The 21880-nt window shown below is 44.3% G+C and overlaps 1 protein-coding gene across 1 annotated transcript in view; it reads left to right on the top strand.

Annotated features, from left to right (window-relative positions):
* The first annotated feature begins 6539 nt into the window (after positions 1-6539).
* HDGFL3 (HDGF like 3) overlaps positions 6540-21880 on the top strand; it is a 36735-nt gene continuing 21394 nt past the window's right edge. Inside the window, exon 1 of the mRNA XM_064389095.1 lies at positions 6540-7057. Within this exon, the coding sequence (XP_064245165.1) occupies positions 6974-7057 (84 nt within the window). The 5' untranslated portion in view covers positions 6540-6973. The remainder of the gene's footprint in view (positions 7058-21880) is intronic.

Here is a 21880-nt window from a genome sequence, read left to right as displayed (position 1 = left end):
AGGCAGCGTGGTCATCACCCTCAGCATCACCACAACCACAGAGCCTGAGGTCTCTCCTCGGTGCTTCAAACCCAGTAGTATCTCAGTCCTTACCCCCAGACCCCCTTTAGGACTCATCATCCAGGTGCCAGGGGGATGATGTGATAAGTCTGGGCAGGATGGGGCTGGTAAGATGAAAAAAGAGTTCTGGTTTTGATTGGGATATAGTTCATTGTCTTCACAGTAGCTTCACAGGGCTGTTCTGGATTTGTGACCAGTGGTGCTGACCACACAGGGATGTGTGGGACTTGGCTACCTACTGGAGTTAACCCACAACAAAGAAGCACCAGGATGCTCAGTGCTGTGAAGCCAAGGTGTAAAACACAGGTATGGCAGGAAGAGGATGTTTCTGAGTGACTCTTGAGCAAAGCAAAGTGCTTATAAAGAATGGCCACATCCTCAAAGGCACTGCTTCACATGAACTGGAGAAAGAGGGCATGAGGATTGGAAAGGTCAAGAGAGGTCTACAGAGGTCATATCAGGAGAAAAGTGCCTTCACAGAGATGAAAAATGCTCATGGACAAAGGAAGACAGTGAGATTTGGATGTGGCCTAGGTAAAAGACATGGAGAGAGATGGGCATGAGATCCAATGTAGTGACTTGAGTCACTGAGAGTTTGCAGATGTTGCCCGTGGAATAGAGAAGGATGATCTGAAGAAAGTTTCATGCTAATAGTTTTTTCTGCTGATTTTAACGCAGTTGGAATTATAGTCTTGTGTCATTTAGTTTGCCTTCTATTAAACACTTGCTGATGCCAACCTATCCAGGAAAAAACTCCTGACAGATTTTTTTTATTTTTTCCCTGTGATAACACTTATGCATTAGACTGCAGCACAACATATGAGATTCAGGGCTTGGATTCTGGAAGTGTGAATTCTTGAGCAATAGGTGTATCCCATCATCAAACTCTGCTGCTCTTGAGATGGGTTTTATGGTACAAAGCAGCAGCAATCTCCAGAAATTGCATGCTAGCTGCATTATTTCTGTTTCCTGGCTTCTGACACTGTCATTCAGGTGATGCAAAAGTGAAGTTACAAATCTCGTTAAATAAATATGTTCTGTTGTCCATGTTGGGATGTAATTATTCATTAATGCACATTTCAAAAGGCATTTTGATGAATGTACCAGAGGGCATGTGAGAGAAATCCTTTTCTCCAGTATTTATGAGGGGAAACTACGATGGGGTAAGTGTCACGAATCTGGCACTAAATTTATTGTTCTTGTCAACTCTCAACATACTCCACACCCAATAAATCTCTGAGACTTTAGACGGCACATCTAAAATATTTGTCCAGAGGAGAAATATCTGTTGCAGGTTTTCTTTCTTAGGTATTATGGCTTTATAGCTTTAGAGGTGGAGTTTCTCACCTGGTTATTTGAAGAAGCATTTTATAGATTAGCAATCAAATGGAAATGAGAGTCACTAGTTTCACTATAATGAATGACATCTATAACAAACACATAAAATTATGGGAACGGCAAAGTAAATTATGCAACTTCTGTCCATCAAGATAATCTTCATAGCATGCGTAATGTTTTTGGAAGTACTATATTTTTATGAGTGTTTCTTAATAAATGGCTGCTAAAACATTTCACATGACACAGAGAAATTTCAAACAGTGAAGTTGCAAAGTCAGGTAGTTAATGTTGTGAAATACTCAGGTTGCTGGAAAGGTTTGTGATACAATCTTTAAAAATTTCCTTCAGATTTGTTTTTATTTCCCCCCCACAGAAAATCTCAGGCTGGTTACACTGAAGAGATTGGTAGGTCATAGAGTCCAATACCTTTGAATTGAGTGTGGATTTCCACGTAAGCTGATGAGCTAACTGACAGCACAGTGACAGGTTATTAGTCTTTGCATGGAGATCTTGTCAGCAGGGAATGAGATGTACTGGGCTACAGAATTTTGTTAGACAATGTGCAGGTTTTCTTGATTTATACTAAGATACTCTGAAATCTTTGTGTTCTTATACACGTCTGTTTTTACCTCTTTCTTAATCCCTTTCTGCTTTTCTTACATCCTTTCCAGGCTTTAGTTCCTGCTTCCCTTCCAGCTTTTCCCAGTTCTCTCACAGGGAGCCATTTTTTCCTCTCATGAGCTTTGCTTCCACAGTCATCTCCAGCATGAGCTGAATCACATTCACTTTAGCCTAGAGCATGTTTAGTCCAGACAGAACATGAGGCTTGTTTATTAATCCCTGTTGAGTGTGTACAAATGCTTTTCAGACACTTGAAACTCAGCTATGTTTATATGGTACCTGGAAATTTGGTAATTTTACAATTATTTCTTTTACTGTCATTGTCAGAAGAGTTTCTATTTGTTTTTCAGTTCTAATGGTTAAATTATGAAAGATGTGCAAGAAACTAGAAACAGAGGTTTGAGTTGGAACATGTTAAGCAGCACTGACTGTAGGCATCTTTTGCCTGCAGTAGCTTTAGTTTAAATGCCTGTAGAGAACAAGGAATGGCAGCAATGCATACTTGCTAATATTTCCATCCCATACAAACCTTTCCACCTAGGAGTGAAAACTCCCAGTCAGAGAGAAAGTTAATTTTAACTGAAGTGCTTCTATCTCTTCTGCCTCTAGGATATGTGTTCACACCTCTGCAACATGTAAAGCAATCACCTTAAAGATTGTCTAATTTAATATGATTAGGAGTGTGTAACATAAGAAGATTCATGAAACTGGGTATAGATAACTTGCTCCAGCTATGATACACACCCTTCTCCCTTCTAAGCTTATTAAAGAGAAAGCTTGAGATCCCCTGGTGAGCTTCTTATCTCCAGTAATTAGGAATATCCTAATGGGCATGGTAAGTGCCTTTCTATGCATGTTGGGATGGACATAAACCATCATGGTCTCTTTCTGCCTCACATGAAGTAGCTCTGTGATTTCAGACAGAGCTCTCAGACATGTCTTGCACAGGGGAATGGCTCAGTTGTGATTCAGAACAATTTTCTATTAAGCAGAAAGCACTGTGGTCATAGGCAAAATACTAATAACAGTTATCATTACTGACACATTTTTACATACAGGAAAAGAAAATGCAGAAGGGAAGAAAATTGTACCTATAGGTAGGTAAGTAAAAATAAATAGTTTTATTTCATTATCTGACAGTAAAGTTGATTGTACAGGTGGCCATGCTGAAGAGCACTTTCAGTCTGATCTCAGAAGAGATTTCAGCAGGGAAAGCAAAAATTGTAAGGTGGCCAGGGACAGAATGTTAGAGACAAATGTAATAATCCACATGGCTTCAAGAGACACAATATAGACAGCTTCTCAAAAAAATAGCAAGTGCAAGATACCAGCATGAACAGGATTCCCATTCCAGACTGTCTGCATGCAAACAGGTGTGTGCAAAACCATGATCATGGAGTATTTAATGCAAAACTTAAGTGTGTTTAAAAATTTATTCAGGACTTTGGAAGGTTTTTTGAAATTAGGCCTTTTTTGTCCACATGGTCTCTTCTTAGAGATTGATCTACACTTTGAAATCAATGAAATCCTTTTACTATAAAAGTTTTCAACCAGGAGTGTGTAGTTCTTCTTTTCCTCATATGAATTGGGGAAAAATGATCAGAACTAACTGAAAGCTTCTCAGTAGCTTAAGAACACTGTTTTCTGGGAATTATTGGGAAAGCAAAATTTAGTAGTGTGGTAATGACTTCAGAGCAGTTATCTCAGACTCCATCTGTCCTGGCTGACTCAGGGTTTCACTGCTGACCATGTGCTGGCCCTGCCACCTCCCTCCTGATCCTGCTGGGCCCTTGTCATTACCATCTCCCCTGCTCACAATCGTATATGCTGCCCTGCTCTGGGAGTAGAGCACCTGGCTGGCAGGGGGAGAAGTGAGAGAGAACTTGGTATGATCATGCTGGGCAGTTTAGGAAGAAGGAGACACCCATCCCTGCATCCCTCCCTTGCTCTGTAAGGACATGGCTGTGCTGCCTCTGTGACCTGCTGATCTTTGTGCCCAAAGCAGACACAGCTCTTGGCTTCTGTAGACTTAGGACCTGCCCTATGTATATGCAGTGCATCTATCAGCAAGCCTCTGCACCCCTCCACTCCCTGTTATGATCTGAAACTGCTCTTGAAGTGTTTGGAAGAAACTCTCATCCCTCCTCTTTTCCACTTCCGTATGGAAGGAGTAGATGAACTCCCCTTTGTAAGGGAAGAGAAAGGAACAGAATACAGGTGAGCCAGCAGGAGATCTCAGGCTTTGTGTGCTGTGATGAGTGGCTGAGGGGGTTAGGCACACTACCAAACTCCTTTGTGTTTTGTGCCAATGTTCTTTACTTTCCTCTTAATGTGTGGATTTGGATTTTCATTTGTCAGCAAGGAAATTAGCTGTTTTCTTCTCCATCTTTTCCCCATCATCTTAACCATAGCTTGATGGAGGAACTATCTGCAGAATGTTTTAAGAGTTTTCAGCTGGCCAAACCTGAACAGAGTTCTTACCTTAGCAACTCCTTTGCAGTCTATTCACGAGGAAAAGAGAGCCTGCATCCGTGCATGTCCGTGGGATGAGTTTTCTTTGGAGCTCTCAGTGATTATCTTCACTGCAGACTAGAAACCATTCACTGCATTTTCTGCAAACACCGATGTTGGGACAAAAGGAAATGCAAATGTGCACATTGCCATGAGATGTTTCAGTTCTGTATCTAGTCACTTCAAATGTTGCTATTTTGACATTAGCAGTACATTTTTGTTTGGGTGTGTACATAAAGTGTAGAGTTTCCTTTTGCAACTAACTGGCACACATCCTGCTCCTTTCTGATTTAAGGTCACTAAATAAGTTACTAGAAAGAGCTATTCATATCTGAGATGAAAAGCAAACAATGCATTAAAGGCATTTGCTAAAAAAAGGCAGCTCCACCTCTCTAGTAAGAGTTCTGGAGGGAAGGCTGGTTTGGGGAGGTAATCCTGTGTAAGACACCACATAGGATTATTCTGGAGAGAGTCAGATCAGAGTGCCCAGCTCCTATACTCAGAGACTTTATATTACATTTTTCTGAAGGGAATTAGGTATCAATTTAAGAGGATACAAAATCCTATTTGATGTGAAAGTGAAAGTGAGCTGTTTGGCCAGATGTATCAGTACTTCAGAACAGGTAACAGCAGTGAGCACAGTGCAGGCTAATTATCTAAATGTTTATCCAGCTTTTTGGAATTCTTCTTCCATTATTAGTCTGCTACTGATACCTGGGTTTTTACAGCAGTGCTTCCACCAGCAGTGAAGTGCTTATCCTTTTTTATGACCCAGAGTGAAAACTTTCTTGACTTACATACTAGCAACAGCAGCATTTGGGCTCCAGAGCCACATCTGGGGCTACCATAAAAAGCAAGTCTTCTTGGTCCTGTGCCAGCCCAGGAACAGGTGCTAGAAGGAGCATTTATTTTTCTTATTCTTCTACCATTACCAGCCATTGCAGACTGGAAGTGCTCTCTGTGGTCCATCTACTCCCTCCCCAAAATGTGACCCCACAGTCCTCAGCCATCTATTTCCTTCTTCATCAGCACGAACTGCCTGTGGCCAGGTGCTTTCCTTGGGAGTCAGGAGTATCAGCCAGAGCTGTCTCCCTAAACCCAAAGAGGACAGTTGCCATCTTAAATGTGGGAGTGGTTGGGGAACCTATTGCTAGAGTTTCAGCCAGACCTGCAGAAAAACCTTTCCTAAACTTTGCTGCTTGTGACCCACCTAGCAGTTGCCTATCTAGTTTTACTAGATAAGGTACTTGAGTATAATAAATGTCAATAATAATTGATGTTTGAACATTACAGCTGAACTGATAACATTATGGTAAAAGCAGCAGTATCTGGGATTTGTGAGTTACCCGGGCTTCCCTTCCACAGGGAAAAACTGGCATCACCTGGCAAGCAAGAGATCCCAAACACCCTGCAAGGGGATGTCACCATTGTGCAGCTCCGAGGTCCATGGCTGGGTGGATGTGGGTTTTAGCTGTAAGCTGAGAAGGCAGGTGGAGGGTCTGGCAGTGAAGACGCTGGGTACAGAAATTGGGACAGCCTTGTTCTCAGGAGCCAGGCCGTTGCCTAGGTTCTGCTCAGGCTGCTTGGCATGGGGAGGGCTCGGGATGGGTGTGCAGGTACCCGGAGGAGCCGGTCCTTGCTGGGCCTGGGCCTCCGTGACAGCGGGGCCAGGGCACTCCCAGGCCCCAGGGCCGGGCGCCTTTGGCCGGGGGAGCGGGAATGCTGCTGCCAACGGCGGCCGGCTTCTCCTCGCCGCCCTGCCTCCATGTCGGGCGCGCATAAAGAACCATGTCATGCTTCAGCGGGGAAGGGAGGGCCGGGCGGGACTGGAGCGCTCTCTGCTCTCCTATTTTCATAGAAACCGATCTGTGTACCTAGAAAATAACAGGAAGGGAAAGCGCGGGGGGAGGCGCGGGCGGGGTGGTGGTGGGGGGGGATAAGAAGATCCTGTTTTCGGTCGCTGCCCGAGGAGTAATTCGTCGGAGACGGCTCCATATTCCCGGGGCCGCGGCGGCTGCGGCGGGGATGGAGCGGGCGGCGCGGGCGGCGTAGCCCAGCGCGCACGGGGGGGCCGCGGGCAGCGCCGCGCCCGCCGCCGCCGCGGGGCGAGGGCTCCCCGGCCGCCCCCGCCCGGCCAGCCCGCTCCCTGGTACCGGGGGCTGCTGGGGTTGTGTCCAAGGCCTCCCCCTCCCCCGCGTACACACTCACACACACAGACACACGCACACACACTCACACACACACTCACACACACACCCCATCTCCTCCTGCCGCCGCCGCCGCCGCCGCCGGAGAGAGATCGGGGATCGCCCGCGGCCCGGCCCCGCTCCCGGCTGCGCCCCGTGCCCGGGCGCATCGCACCCCGCGGGGGCTCGCCCGGCTGCCCCCGGGGCGGCGTGCGGGAGGGCGGGGGGACACACGGCGGCTCCCGCGGCGGCTCCCGATGGCTCGTCCGCGGCCCCGAGAATACAAGGCTGGAGACCTGGTGTTCGCCAAAATGAAGGGGTACCCGCACTGGCCGGCCCGGGTGAGTACCGCGGCGGGGGCGCCCGGCCCCGCGCCGCCGCCCCCATCGCCCCGCGGCCGGGCGGGCAGCGGCCGGGCCGCGGCCGGGAGCCGCCGGAGGCCCCGGCTCCGGCCCCGCCGGACGGGGGGCCGCGGTGCGAGCCCACCCCGCTATTATTGTGCATCTTTTCTTTGATCTGTAGATTTCTCCCCGGCCCCCCGGGAGGAGGAGGAGGAGGAGGTGGAGGAGGAGGAGGAGGAGGAAGGGGGAGGGAGGGGGGCGAGCGCGGGCTGTACCTGGGTTGTTATCGCGGGGAGGAGGCTTGGGGAGCCGGCAGCCCTGCCTGCATGAAAACGATGCTGTTTATTATGCGCCCTCCCTCGCCCCGGCCCCCGGCTCCCCCGGGAGGCGCAGGGACCCGCGGCCCGGGCAGGGCGAGGCGGGGCAGCGCGGCCGCGCCCGGGCCCGCGGCCCGGGGACCGGCCGGGACAGCGCTGCGGGCCGGGCCCGGCACCCGCGGGAAGCGGCACGGCCCGGGCAGGGGCAGGTCTGCAGGGGGCGAGGCCCGGGGCCGGGCTGTGCGTGTGCCCCGGGCGGCGGGGAGGCTGGTGAGGCGAATCGGGTCTGGCTCTGTGGCAGCCCCCAGCCCCGCCAGGCTTTTTGGGTCTCCCGCACCTTGCCCTTTGCTGGGTTGACTTTCTTTCACAGGCCTTTGTCATTTTTTGTTTTACACTGCCTTGATACAACTGAGATGCAAAGGCACCGTGGTCATTTGACGGTCAGATAAGCGCTGATTGTACTTGAACATCCATTTCTGGTGCTGCTACAATAACGCAGGGCACAGCTTTCCATGGGGGGTCTGGTGCTGGCACACTTGCGTGGCCTGTCCTTTCCCTCCTCTTTGGTCACTGTTGTGTAAACTCACTGAGGAACACGTGTTGTGGGAACTCTTGGCAGGCATCAACCAGTGAGTCTGTATTTACTTGTCTTCCCCGGCCTTGCTGGGATGATTGGGTAGTGCTTCATGCCATCATTCGCCCGTCAAGCAAAGTTGCTGTGCTTTGTAGACTGTAAAGAGCGTAAAGATAGTGAAGAGTTGTGTGCAACCTGCAGGGGAACATGGATGAGCAGGGTAGAGATGGACAGCATTTAGCATTAGCCTTGGCAAGACAGCCCTGGGAAAGGATGGGTGTAAGTGCTGGAAAGGTGTCCTGGGCAGAGCTGGGAAGCACAAGTGTTGTTGAGCAGCAGACACCGTACAAGGAGGGAAGGCCAACACAGCAGGCTTAAGCAAAGGTCGGTGAAAAAAGAATAGCAATAGGGTTCTAAATATCCAGAAGCCTGGTAATGAGGTGGTGCATGCAATTATTTTGGCAGAGCAGGCTAAAATTAGCATGCAAAAGGCCGAACATAATCAACAACGGGTTGTGGTTTTGTAATTCTATCATTATACAGGTTGGTGGATATACTACCTAAAAAATGGCAATTTATGTCAGCAGAACAGCATGAGCCACTGAAAATTGACTTCTTTCCTACCTCTGTCATGGTTTAATTTACTGTGAAAATTTTAATGTGAACAGTTGAGACCATTACCACGTTGAAGCATGTTAATCCCTTTCCTTTTTGAGCCTTTGTAAAACTCCCATTTGTTTACTCAGAAGCAGAACAGGGCCTTTTGTTTTAATGGCATTTTCTTTCCTTTCAAAAAATCATTATATGCTATGCAGCTGGTCATAGCTTTTGACTGGCTTACTAAATAGGCACCTGAATGGCAATAATATCCAACAAAGTACATCTTGACTAGGAAAAAAATAGATGTGCTGTTCACAGAACTCACTTCCTTTGTGCAGACTAACAGGATGTAAAGTTCAAGTGAAGACAAAGCAGTCTCTAGTTTTAACATGACTTAGCAAGTAGAGGTAGAAGCCCAGAATCTACCACCAGGTAGGAAGAGAGCTGTCAGGAGAGAGGGGCATTAGTGCTGGGTGTTGGCTCAGCAGAGTGTGCCCAGAATGTGCTCCTGTGACTTGTGATGCCTTTACATCCAACTTCATGGTAGATCAGGCTGATGTCTGCCTGAACCAAGTTAAAATTACCGTTCATGCGATCTTTGCTAGGACTTTTCATCATCTTGGTTGCCAAGTTTTGCCTGATGCACACTTTCTTCAATGAAGGCAAAACCTAGTGAGAACATTAGTCTTTATTTTGCTTCTCAGAAGACATTATGGCATACAAATAAGAGCAAAGAACTGTTTGAGTTGAGAATGCAACTCAGATACTTCTGATTAACTGAATGCCTTTTATCCAGGGGATTCACTTTCTTCCAGATCCTTGAGTGGTTGCTAGCTACTTCTCTTTTCATTATGCAATTAGTGTGTTTGATCTTTGTATTCTCATAAAAACTTCTATATTTCATGCTAATATAGTAGCTTTAGTAATGTGAGTAACAATACATTTAAATGGCAGTGTTACTGCCCCTACCAAGTGGTGTTTGGCATCAATGAGACCTTTGGCACGAATTTCCTGTCTGGGGACAAACTTCTTAAACAGTGTTTAATAAACCTGTGAAGTGTTGGAGCAGGACAGAAGTGATCTGCCTGCCCTTTAATGAAACACAGACATTACTGACCTGGCTCAGAGTCAGCCGTGCATTTTTGTGCACATGGGTAGTGTCGTGCAGAGGAGGTTGCTCAGATCCCGGAGGCTCCAGCAGCAGGATGCAGACCTGCCCCAGCTCAGTGACTCCTGTCCCTCCCAGAGATGGTGCCTGTGGGCTCAGCCAGCTCCACGTGCCACAGCACTGCAGACAAACCCTCTCAGCTCCTACCTCAGCCTCCCACCCCTCTCTTTGGAGCTGTGTTGATCCAGTCATCAGTAATAACAAACCTGACAAACCATCCCTATGAGTAAAGAGAGGAAAAGATGCAGAAAGTGGCAAAATAGTGATGAAATGCCAGGGCACCATTGGAAAATTGTGTCTTATAATTGATGGAGTGCTCTAGCAGTCAAATTGCATTTAATGTTTCTTTGTGGATTGGTCTAAAATTCATTTGAGAAGGACTGGATTTGCCACACTTGGCCAAAACAATAATGATCAGATACCTGATGACTGAAAAGAGGTCACTTAGGTCTTATTACCTGGAAGGGCTGCTTTGCTTTTTGGTATCACATTTTCTTGTGCAAAGCCAAAATTTCCTTTAGCTTGACTGGAGGACAACAAATGGGTTTAGAATTGTATTGAACTTTAATAATAATGGTAAAGGAAATACAGTTTGGTTAATGTAGTTTTTATCTTTGTCTGTGATGTCTGTTATCTTCAGATGCTCCTCAAAAATGCAGAATAAATACAAACCGGCCAGGTCACCAATCCAACAAGTAAACAACTGTGTATGCAGAGAGCATGCAAAAATAGAGGGAAGATGCCATTGTGGTTAAAATGTAGAAAATAGGAATTTAATTTGTTGTACATTTGATGAGTGGTCTTTGCCTTTGAAGCACTAAATCCTCCTGTGTCTCACTTCCTTGTTTGTAAAAGACAGTTAACAACTCTTGTCCCTTTAAAAAGGTGTTGTGGAGACAAAATCCCTAAGGTTTATGAGTTTCTTTGATGCTGCTGTGATAGGAGCTGTATTACCACACATGGACAGAAAAATCTCTTCCTTCAGATACCCTAGTTTATCTAGGATAAATGTCCTGGTTTATTGAGAAATTGCCCCTTGAATAGTCACTCAGATGAGATAAAAGGGAAAACTAGTGGTAGATTCAGAAAGATCAATAATGGTGTTTGTTTTATGAGTGACCCTGAAGAAACAATAGGCACTTAGTTGCTGAAATTAGCTACTGATTTAAAAATAGGAAGGAAGCTGTTAATGCAACTGTAGAGAGCAGAGAAAAAGTCTGGAATGACCTCAATAAAATAAGAACATGCCCAAATAAATGGCTGATGCCATTATTGAACAGAAGTCTAGGATTGTGCAGCTGGGAAGACAAGAACTGTGTTTGGATAAGCAGCAGGAGTTTGTGTAGGGATGGCAAAGTTTATTTGGGATAATACAAGAGACCCAAGCAGGTAAGACAATGTATTTTAATGTAAAACAGATGAATGTTTAAAGCTGTTTAGAACACGTTGTGCTGGGAGAAGAACACAGCCTTTAAAGTGTTGGTGTCACAATTTTGAAGGTGTATTTGCCATCTTGTAAGGTGAAGTTCCCATTTGCTCTTTGTCTTGACCAGTTCCTTTATTTCTATTCTGAATTAACACATACTTTAACTCCAGATTTGCTACTTAGCTAACAATGAATAAATGCCACTCTTATGAATGCCACTGTGAAAAAACAGCTGCCAGTAGCAATGGCAGAATGGGATTTGGGCACTTCAATGTATTATTTGCAAATGGATGTGAAATGTTCAGTATATTGCTTAGAGTAATACATAGTAAATGCTGTCATTTTAATGGGAACTAGTGTCAGTGGCAGGCTGAGCCATCAGGATGTAGTGATTACATGGTAGTTTTCAGCTCAGTATTTTCAGTATTCTTGACTGCGTCCCCCTTCCAACAAGGCATGGAAGTAAGGCACCTGAAAGAATGAACTGAAATCATTCAAGGGAAAGGTTTAAAAGTAAGCTTATGCCTAAAGACTGTGTTAGATGACAGCCTAGAAAGGCTCATAACACTGTGGCATCATAATGTAATACAATGTTAGACATTGTTAAAAGAAATTACTGCTACAGAGTAACAGAAAACTTTCAGTATCAGCGAAACAATTTCAAAAATATATTTTGAACACCCCTATATGCAGACATTTTAGTAAATAAGCCTCTGTCATCCAGTTCAGTGAAGTATGGATGGAGCCAGAGGGTTGATTTTGGTGCAGTTGCAGAAATAGGACCAAGGCTTATATTCTGATATCATTTTATAAAGTACAAGGTACAGAAACAACTTTGGTCTGTTATAATGGCCAGTATGACAGCTTGCAAATATTGAACTCTCCAACACATCATAGAAGAAAGGTTCTGTGTTTTAAGTGTTTGATATTTAAAACAGACCATTTATTTTTGTATTAATATGAGAATAAGGGAAGGTGGGTTTTTCCCTGGCAGGGTTTATCTTTTTTGGCAAAGAATGACAGGCAAAAATCAGATTAGATCCAGAAAACTTCAAAGGGCCCATCAAAATAGACAACAGATCTTTTTCTGTGTTTTTCTGCCAAAATTTGGTCTGCAGTCTTTTGAGCTTTTCTCCTTGGCCACTTGGGACCTGTCCAGTCCTGCACCATGTGCTTTTCTCCTTTCTTTCTTTTGGTTGCTCTGGTTTATGATCTCACTTTTGCCATGTTACTAAATATGAGTCCCCTGTGACTTCTCCTTTACCAACTCAGAGCTTCTTCAGCCTCTCTCCCTCTTTAATTATGTACCTCACTCATACATCAGTCCTCGGAGATCTGCAAGCCATTTCTCCTGGCAGGTTTGTTCCTTTCTGAGATGAGACGTGATTTGCTGATCCCTGCAAAGGTCTGGCTTGTCCTGGGCACTGACGGTGAGGTCGTGGCTTCCTCAGGCAGCACTTCCTTGACTTCTGCTCTGGTGCATGGGAGAAGAGCACGTTTAAGGCAACGAGTCCTTTATGGAATTGTTTGTGCTTTCTAGTTCTTCTGCACCACGTTGACACATGTTGCTTAGACAGCATTTAAACTTATTTGCAGATACCTGGTCATATCCTAGAGTACAGGTGAATGCATTTTGAGTGACTTAATCAGTTCATTGAGTAATGATCATTGAGTAATGATTCCTTCATTTCCTGAAACAAAAATAACAAGGAGTTAAGCATTAATTCTCCTACTGTTTGGAAAGTAGGGAACTTCAGTAGCTGGTGGTCTTTTTCTATCTTCCTGCAATCAGTTTTCAATGTGAATTAAAAAGATTTAATCTGAGGATTGTAGTATAAAATGTCATCATTTTTATGCATGAGGTGGAACCATAGCTTACAGTAAAACCTTTGCTCTTGTTTGACAAACAAATAATTTTGGGGCCAAGATGTTCCATGTTTGTTGTTAGCGTGGCAGGGGTGTATGGGGAAGCATCTTTAAAATTCAGTTCTTTAAATCTCTCTGCTGTTTTTTTTCTCTTTAATTAGTTTAAATAATTAGCCTCAAATGTACAAGTCTGATCTTTTTGTGTAGATGACAATAGATGAATACATCTTCTGCAGTGTCACAATTTTAAGTCCAAATAAGCTAACACAGAGTAAAGACAGTTGTCTCAGAAGTTTTGAGGCAATAAGCAAAAAAGTTTTTCATACCCATGCTCTACAGATTTTTTGTTAGATACTTTTCCATGTTACTTTGAAGCCACTGAATAATTTTCATCAACTGATCTCATGGAAATCATTGGATATGTCCTTTGGATGAAGGAATAGTGCTCCTTCAGTGAAATCTGTGGCCTGTTAAGTCAGTCTGTATGTTACTACTACAAAAAGATAGGAGAAATATTAGTTTCCCCTCATTAAGTGACAGATCTCTTTTTTATTGGGTAAAGAACCTTTTAGGATTCCCAACTGGAATGAACTTTTGGTAGGTAGCAAAATGAAGACAGAGTTTTCAGCCTTAACTCTTCCAATTCCTAATTTTCCTAATAACACATTAGCAAGTCTTCCTGCATTTAGGGTAATAAACATCTTGTAAGCAAGTGATTGCTGACAGTAAGTATATACAATTGTCATTTGAGGATGGAAGAAAGGACTTCCTGATAACGCTGCAGAAATTATAACAATGGGGAGAGGCTGGGCATTTTAACTGTTCCAAATGGTGGTGCCTGAGCAGCAAAAACCTTTCCACTGTGGGCTTGAGAGGCATAAGGAAGAATGAGGCACCCGAGGCCTCTCAGAAAACTGCAGTTTGAGTGGAAATACAGCAACAAGCACTGGGAAGTGTTCTGTGTGGAGCAGGCAGGAAGGGGAGGTGGAAATGGCTTTCTGAAGGTGTTGGGAGTTAGCTGAACATCAGCACTGTGCTGGTTCTTTAGGTACCCTGGTACTTGTCAGTGCTTCCCCTGTGCCATCCCTCCCTGGTCCCAGCCCCCAGGGATGTGTGTGTGTGTGCACACACCTGTCCTGTGCACATGCTCCCCTGGAAAAGATTAGATCTGAGAGCACACGAGGAGCACATGGGCAGGGCATCAGCTGACTCTGGGCTCCAGCAGAGGCAGCATCAACAGCCTGTGGTTTGGCTGAAGCACAATGGAGCAATGAGAATGAACCATTATTTGAAAGATTCCAAGAAATATTTGGCAAACAAGGCAGTGTCATGAGGTAAAGCTTTTAAAACTTAAAGAAGGAAACAGATCCTTGCTTCCTCCTCCTGGGAAGGTCTCTGCAGTACTGGCTTTGCACATCTGAGATTGTTTCATTCATTTGTGCAGCAGCCAGTTCTAAACCTGATACTGAAATTGGATATAAACTGCAGATTCATTTCGTTTTCCTTTCTTCTGCTCAGACTGTTTGACATGAGAGGTTTGATAATACTTTTGCCTGAAGGGTATATGAGACCTGACTTTGGGGATTGGTTTTGTTTGTTTGTTTGTGGGGTTTTGGCTTTAGAAAACAGAAGGAAGGTAAGAAATTTGAGTCAATACTGCAGCGTCTTAACAAAACAATGAACTTCCCATGTTATGAAGTAGTTCCTATTGCCCCAGTCTGAAGTTCCCCATCCTTCAAGTGGTCTCAGGTCAACCCAAATATTATCCTTGGCATCAGTGTTTCTCCAAAAAGACACGTAATGTCCTTGAGTTTCAGAGGGATTTTATCTCTGCCTCCTGGCCTTTTGTAAAGCTCTGCTGAAATCTGAAAATGCCTTCAGAGTCAACATAAAGGGAGGACATGATGTCCTCTGCTCTGGGCCACACAGAGCCCTACATTAGAAAGGACAGGTGTCCACAGACTTTGGTCTCTGCCTTAGAAAAGTACATTTAAATCTCTTTCAGCTTTCCATCAGCAGCTTGAAAGGTTAATTAGCATACATCTGTAGCCCGACAATGCAAACTGGAAACAACTGTTTATTTTGCCTTGCAGCAATGTGTAAAAAACCTAGAGAGAGGCTGTTTGCCAGCTCTGGTTTGGCTGCTTGAATAGAAGACATCATATAACAAAAGAGGAAAAACAGGGCAAGGAATATCATACACTAAAGAATTTCCTCAAGACCATCAGTTAACAAAACATCCTACATGCAGCAAAATAGGGCCTGGGAAGAAGGAAAAAAATTCCAGGCTGCAAGGACCTTACAGATGTCACTGTGGTGTCACTGATGTCAACTAGGAAACAGTGTGTCAGCCTTTAAAGTCAGGAACTTTGTCCTGCTGGGCCTTGGAAGGCACCTACCTATGAAGCCACTTAAAATACAAAGAGTAAAACTACACCAAAGGCAATGAGCAGAGAAACTTTAAGTCTGGGGGAGCTCAAGATACAATTGCACAATAACGCAAACCATTTCTGGGAATCAATCCCATATCAGACTGCATTACTGAATGTACTAAATATAAGTACATATTGAAACTTAATAATAACAGAGGGAATGACCTTACAGAGATGTGTAGCATCAGTCTGAAGATGCAATCCAGGTGGGAGAAGCAGGAAAGTGCAAAGAGAGGAGCAAAAGCTATAGTTGCAAAGAACAATTCTGGAGTTGCTGCTATTTCCTTGATCTGCTGATGTGTTTTGCATACAAAGTCATTGGAACCAAGCAGCTCTTTGTTACTAGTTTTTCTTCAGCTTCACAAAACTTATATTTGACAGCATTCACACCTCCACAGAGGGTTACTGTCAACCCTTTCTTTTAATTCTTGGAGGACAGTGTATCTTCCTCATCTGGAATCTCTTCCCCATGTAGAAAGCAAGAATCCAGGTCTCCATCCCTGACTGTTACCCTCGTCTCTGACCCGTTGTTTGGTAACTAGGAGGCAGCTCCTGCTGCTCCTCCTGTGCTTAATCCTCTGGGAAATGTTTGGTTGTGGGGCACTTACAGTTCACCTTTTCTATGGCATTGTGGATGTCCTCCTGGGGTGGGAGCAGGGGAGGGGGTGCCCTGGAGCAGTGTTTGGACTCACTGGTGCCATGGGTTGTCTGTCCTGACACAGCAGCATGAGGGGATGGCAGAAAGCAGAGTGCTGTACCTCGAAAGGAGATTTGTCTCCTTCCTCCTCTTGAGTTTTGCTTTTCCCTTTCCTACCTCTGCTTGTGCAGAGACCAGCCAGGCACAGGCTGAGGGTGCTCCAAAGCCAGCAGGCATGGAGGGCTGTGTTTGGCACCCATAGGAAGAGCAAAGCTGTCCATTTATAGCCTCCTTCCTTTCTTGGGATAGGATTGGTTGCTGGACACTAAATCAATCCCACCAGCCCCACTGATTGCTTTTGGTGTGTGCATTGCCCTAAGCATGCGTGTATTTTTCCTTAGCTTCATTTAACATGCTCCAGCCTGTCCATCCATGCCCTGCACAAGGGCTGGACCATTTTCCCAGGTGCATTTGCACCCTGTGGGGCTCTGCCCACGCTGGCAGGACGTGTGTTTGTGTGTGGGATTGCTGCTGAGTGCCTTGACCTTTGCAGCACACTGGTTATTCAAATGTAACTTGTGGTCCACTATTGGCTTCCTGTAGTACTGCTGCTTCCAGCTTTCTCTCTCTGACATTGCCAATCCTTTTTCCCAGCTGTGTTGTGCTTTTCCCTGTGCAGGCTGAATTTCAGTTTACGTGCAGCTCGTATTTCTCACAGACCCAGGACTGTGAGTCAGTTGTCGCTGGGTTTACAATCACTGGGTGTAGGGAACTGACTGCACGTTTCTGCATACACACCCACGAGCCTATCTTTGAATATTTGCAAAGGTTCCCACCTTGCTGTCCCAAATGTCACTTCCAGAACCTGGAAGAAGGTGCTGAGGGAGGCAGATCCTGGCAAGAAATGCATCTAAGCAAGGTATCTCATGCCAGGCACTGTGTCCTACTGTAGTGGCATGTTTTTGTCATCTTTTTCTTAAACTGATTAGTTGCTTGTTGCTTGTTGGTTTTCAGCCCAGATGTCATAGTTTCCATCTGAGCCGGTGTAAATTTGTATTTCTGTAAGGATTTCTTCAGACTCTATTATCTGGAATCCAATTAAGTAGCGTTCATTCAGGATTAATCACATGTGGAAGTGTTTGCAGAATTGAGGTTCCTGTGTTCTTAGCAGCAGACTATTGCTGCTGTATTTCATTATCCCCCAGTAGAAAGGGCTGGGGAATTTCATGTGTTAGTTGCCTGCACAGCTGCACTGCATGGCTGTCCTGGGTGTTATGGAATAGCAGAAGGAAGATGATATCTTGTCCCAGTAGTTTGCTCTCTAAAGACCATGTCCCACAGGCAGGGAATGAGTTTGACTGCATAAAGATTCCTTGGTTTCACTAAAACTGCTTACATGTGTGCTGACATGCCTGTAGAAACATAAAGTAGGACCACAGCCTGAGGGAGAAGGCAGACGTTCATCTTAAAAAAATAAAAAATAAAATCTGACATTCCTTACTGCAGTGCCTCTCCAGATACCAGGACTTTTGAAAGATATTATTGGTGCAGCACACTCAAAAGATAATTCTTTTCATATGGTGTCTGGATCAGGTGACTTGCATATGTGCAGGTACCCCTTTTGCTGTTTTTTATCAAAGTTATTTTTCAAAATCTTCCTCTTGTGCAAATTTTATTTTCCTTTGTCACAGTCAGTATTTCTATCACAGCTTGTAGAAGAAGGTAGCATAAAGCTATTAAGCCTCATGGTTAGAATTTTAATGTCTGCAAAGTAGTAAGTTTGTTCTCTCTGATAATATTTTGTTTTCTTTGCATTTATTTATGCAACTCTGCTTTGGAGCCTTTTAATGTTTGTAAGGTAGTGGGTCAGTTTTGTGAACAGATTTTTTGAATTGGTGCTTCTGGTAAAATGACAAAAACTCCTTGTTGAAAGATGAAAACATTAGAGAAGACACATTTGTCAGATGGGGCTCTTCAGCATTAAAATGCTGTGAATGTTTGCTCCTTATCTTTTAGAAGATGCTTTATGCCATCTCCTGCCTTACAAATGAATGGATTCACCTGTGTATATAATTGCCACGTTATTGTGCTGGATGGGGTCTGATCATACAAAGACAATGGCTTTGTTTATGCTGCCAAACTGTGTGCCCAGCTGTGCTTGCAGGATCAAGCCTCTAGCTGTTAACTTTCTAGAAGGCCATAATAATAAAGATTTTAGTGGCAATATGTTCAGAAGAAATGCCAGCTTCTTCAGCAGATGTGGGAGCAAGGAGAACCATTTTTTAATGAGAAGCTTATACTTTTTCTGAAACATTTGCTGCTAGATGATGGTGTCAGTTTGCTTGTTTGTCAAATGTCAGCCAGGAAGTGACCTGCTGTAATGACAGGGGTGTCAGGGCTGGAACCAAGGCAGATTTATTGAAAATGATGCCATCCTGAATGCTGCATGTGAGGCTGAATTGGGGATCTTGACAGGTAAAAGCAGTGTGAGCTAAAACACTGTGGTTGTGGAGTGTGGTTTGGACACGTCATGTGTCATCACCAGTGCATTAAAAACTAAAGGCAAGTGACAGAATTTAAAATTTTCAGTACTGACAGAAAGGCTTTTGGTTGGATTTTCTTGGTTTGTATGAGGTCTGTATAAGCACTCTGTCTGGTTCCCAGTATAAATCTGTATGCGCAGTGTTCCCTAATGCCCTTCCTAGTTCCAGATATGTGTATCACTAACCAAGTCCTCTTTCATTTGTGATTGCCTTTTCCATTTATTTGCACAACATGAGTTAGAATAATATGCTGTTTCTTCATAGCTGCTTTTTAAAACAAAATAGCAACCTGATTTAAAACATGCTTAGTATGGATGCCATCTCTGATTCATAGGTTTTAAAAATTTAATATTAATGTATGTGGGAAATAGTACAGTTCCACACATGTAATTTGTTCCTTGACAGGCTAGATCCTTAAAATTAATCTTCTGGTTACCTCTCCAAGTCTGGGATAGAAATGGGAAACCGTGATGGGCAGAAGGTATAGAGATGGAAAGTTAGAGAAAATCAGAGGAAGGAAGCAGTTTCTGGGGTAAACTTTGTGACATAACTGCAGCTGAGTTACTGGATTTTGTAGGTAACTTGTGTTCATGGCAACACCGTGTTCTGAGAGGTTCTTTGAGAGTAGCACAAAGTACTGGCACATACTTCATACATCCATTCAGCTTAACATATTGGATAGAAACAATGGATGTTAAAAAGTAACTCTTCATCCTACACAAATATAAACATATAGGCAACTTCAAGCCTATGGTTAATCCATGTGAATTAAGAGTACTTACATGCTTAAAACTCCTATTTAGTGGTTTTGATGTAATTTTTTTTCTTTATAATGATGGGCTGCCACCCTAGCAAATCTGGTCGCTACCATATTGGTGTATGCATCTTGTTTCTGACATTAATGCCACTTATATTTCTAAAAATACATATTTTTTGTCTTTCATGTTTTCATTATTTCATTTGAGGTTTTTTTCTTTCCTAACATGGATTACTAATTAGGATCTAAGTTCATAGGTCTACAGTATATAGTGGAGTGCTTTGTAAATTTTAATACAGTTTCACTCCTTTCAGCTGCTGCTTGAGTTTGGGGGGCTGGGTTTGAGGAAAACGTTCATTTTAATAAATAAAGTTGTTATTCTTTTAGGGACCATCTAAGTAAATTCCAGCAACATTATATTTAGAGTCAAAACTAAATGAAAATACTCATTCTGAGATTTTGGAAGCAGAAAAATGGGCAGGTGGGGAGGGGTATGACTTGACTTGGAAAAACTTGTTCCTCTTTAGGCAGGAGGATTAAAATTCCTAAGAGTTTAACCTAGGCTGGGGGACTTTGCAAAGAAGGCACTTGACACCCCAATGGCAGCTCCTGGAAATACCAGCAGAGACTGAAAGCAAACCCAGTGAAAATACCAAGTGCTGCACAGACACCACTGTGACTCCATGGATCTTTTTTCATTCCATGGTTTTAGCAACCCAGTAGTTGACACAGGCAAAAGTTACATCTTAGCAAAATAGTTTGGGGCTTTAATGGCTTGTTTTGTGCCTTAGAGGGTGGCTGAGGCTGGGGGAGTAAAGGAAACAACTACAGACAGTTGTTAGGTTTAGGGCGACCAGGGACTTTCAGAGACCCTCCTGCAGGTACGAGTTTGCAGTTTGGCAGCAGAGTAAACAGAAGAACCTGCCTTTCCAAAATTATTGCAAATCGCTCCATTTCATTGCCTTTGCAATTAGATTTCATTGCTTCTCATTTCCCCCAGCTTGCGTACACGTTGTCGGTTTTTACGTGTTACTTGCATCACAGCAAAACTGCCCTGCGTGCCAGGGATGCTGTGTGACCAGACTCACCCACAGCCCCCAGGTGTGCTGTGGGGCCTGTCCCCGTGCAGCACGAGCAGGTGAGAGCTGGCTCTGGGTGCTGTGCTGGTGGCTGTGCTGTGGCAGCCCCGCTGCCTGCAGATGTTGTGCGGCTGCGGCGCTGCGCGCGCAGCTCGGCTGGCACAGCTGCCTGTGCCTGCCAGGGCTGCCTGCCCAACAGCTCCATCAGCTCGTGTCCCAGCTAACAGAACCTGGGCTTGAAGGAGCTGCTGAAATCCTGTAAATAGGTGTTCTGGTGTGACACATTAGGACTGTGAGGCTTTATGTTATGTGGGTCCACAGAGAGCGGCATAATGCAGACAAATAGATGCTCGGCTGTGTCTCCATTCCCTCTAGAGGACACTCACAGTCCCATCTCTGCTGCTGCACCTGAACCTCAGAAGGCTGCAGGATACTAAAAATGGCTCTGTGTTTTTAAGGGACCAAGATTTTGTGGTCTTTTCCCAGGCAACAGTAAGTATTTTCTGTATGAGGCACTTGTTCAGTGCAAGGAGAGTTTCAGGCCCCTGATGTTACATCCCTTAGCTGCAACTAGTGGTGAGAAAACAGGTCACAGAGGAGACAGGAGGGTTTGCTGTACCCAAAAAGCCAAATAACAGTGGAACCCTGTAGTAACTGAAGGAGATTGTTCCTTTCTTTGTCTCAAGTGTGTGTCCACCCTGTCACAAACCGGAGGGTTGTGTTCTCCATCGATCGCGTTTCCTTACCCAATCTTAGCCACAAGCTGTAATGTCAGTAAGGTTTTGTGTATTTTTTGGGAAGCTGGACTAAATACTGCACAGAGATGTTCTGTATTCTTCAGCCTGGAAATATTGTGTAAATCTGATTTTTCTAACTGACTTTTTGGGGTAGAAAATGATACTGAAAAAGAAATGGCAAATTAAGCCAGCCAAGTCTAGAAGACCGCAGTCTTCTGGAAATTTGCTTACCTTTTGGCTTTAAGTGTGCTGATAGGAGTATAAGGACTTGCAACACTTCTTTTAATAAAAGCTTGGACAGTGGAATATGGAGCTTTGGGTGGAACAAATGAGCCTCAAGTATAAATTCAGTTGTGTGTATTTGAGCAAATGTCAACGCTCTAGGCCGGCTGCATCTAATTGAAAGTGTTTTGATCAAGTTATCTGGCAAAAGAATCCAACTTCATGAATATAACATTCTTCCTTAAAACCAAACAAAATCAGCGAAGTAGTAACATTCTAGTGTAAATATTGGGAAGGAAAAAATATTTCTCAGTCTAAAGAATTCTTATATGATCCATGCACTCTGAGGAGATGAGATAAGAAGGTGGCAGGGTTTATCTGAACACTTTGGGGAGGAAGGTTATATGACTTTTCAGGCCTCTTTGGTTTTTGAGAAGAGAGTAGGAGGACAGAAATACAATGTTT

This window comes from Passer domesticus, chromosome 14 (genome assembly GCF_036417665.1).
Source record: "Passer domesticus isolate bPasDom1 chromosome 14, bPasDom1.hap1, whole genome shotgun sequence".
NCBI lineage: Eukaryota > Metazoa > Chordata > Aves > Passeriformes > Passeridae > Passer > Passer domesticus.
This window is presented reverse-complemented; position numbering and strand designations above follow the sequence as displayed.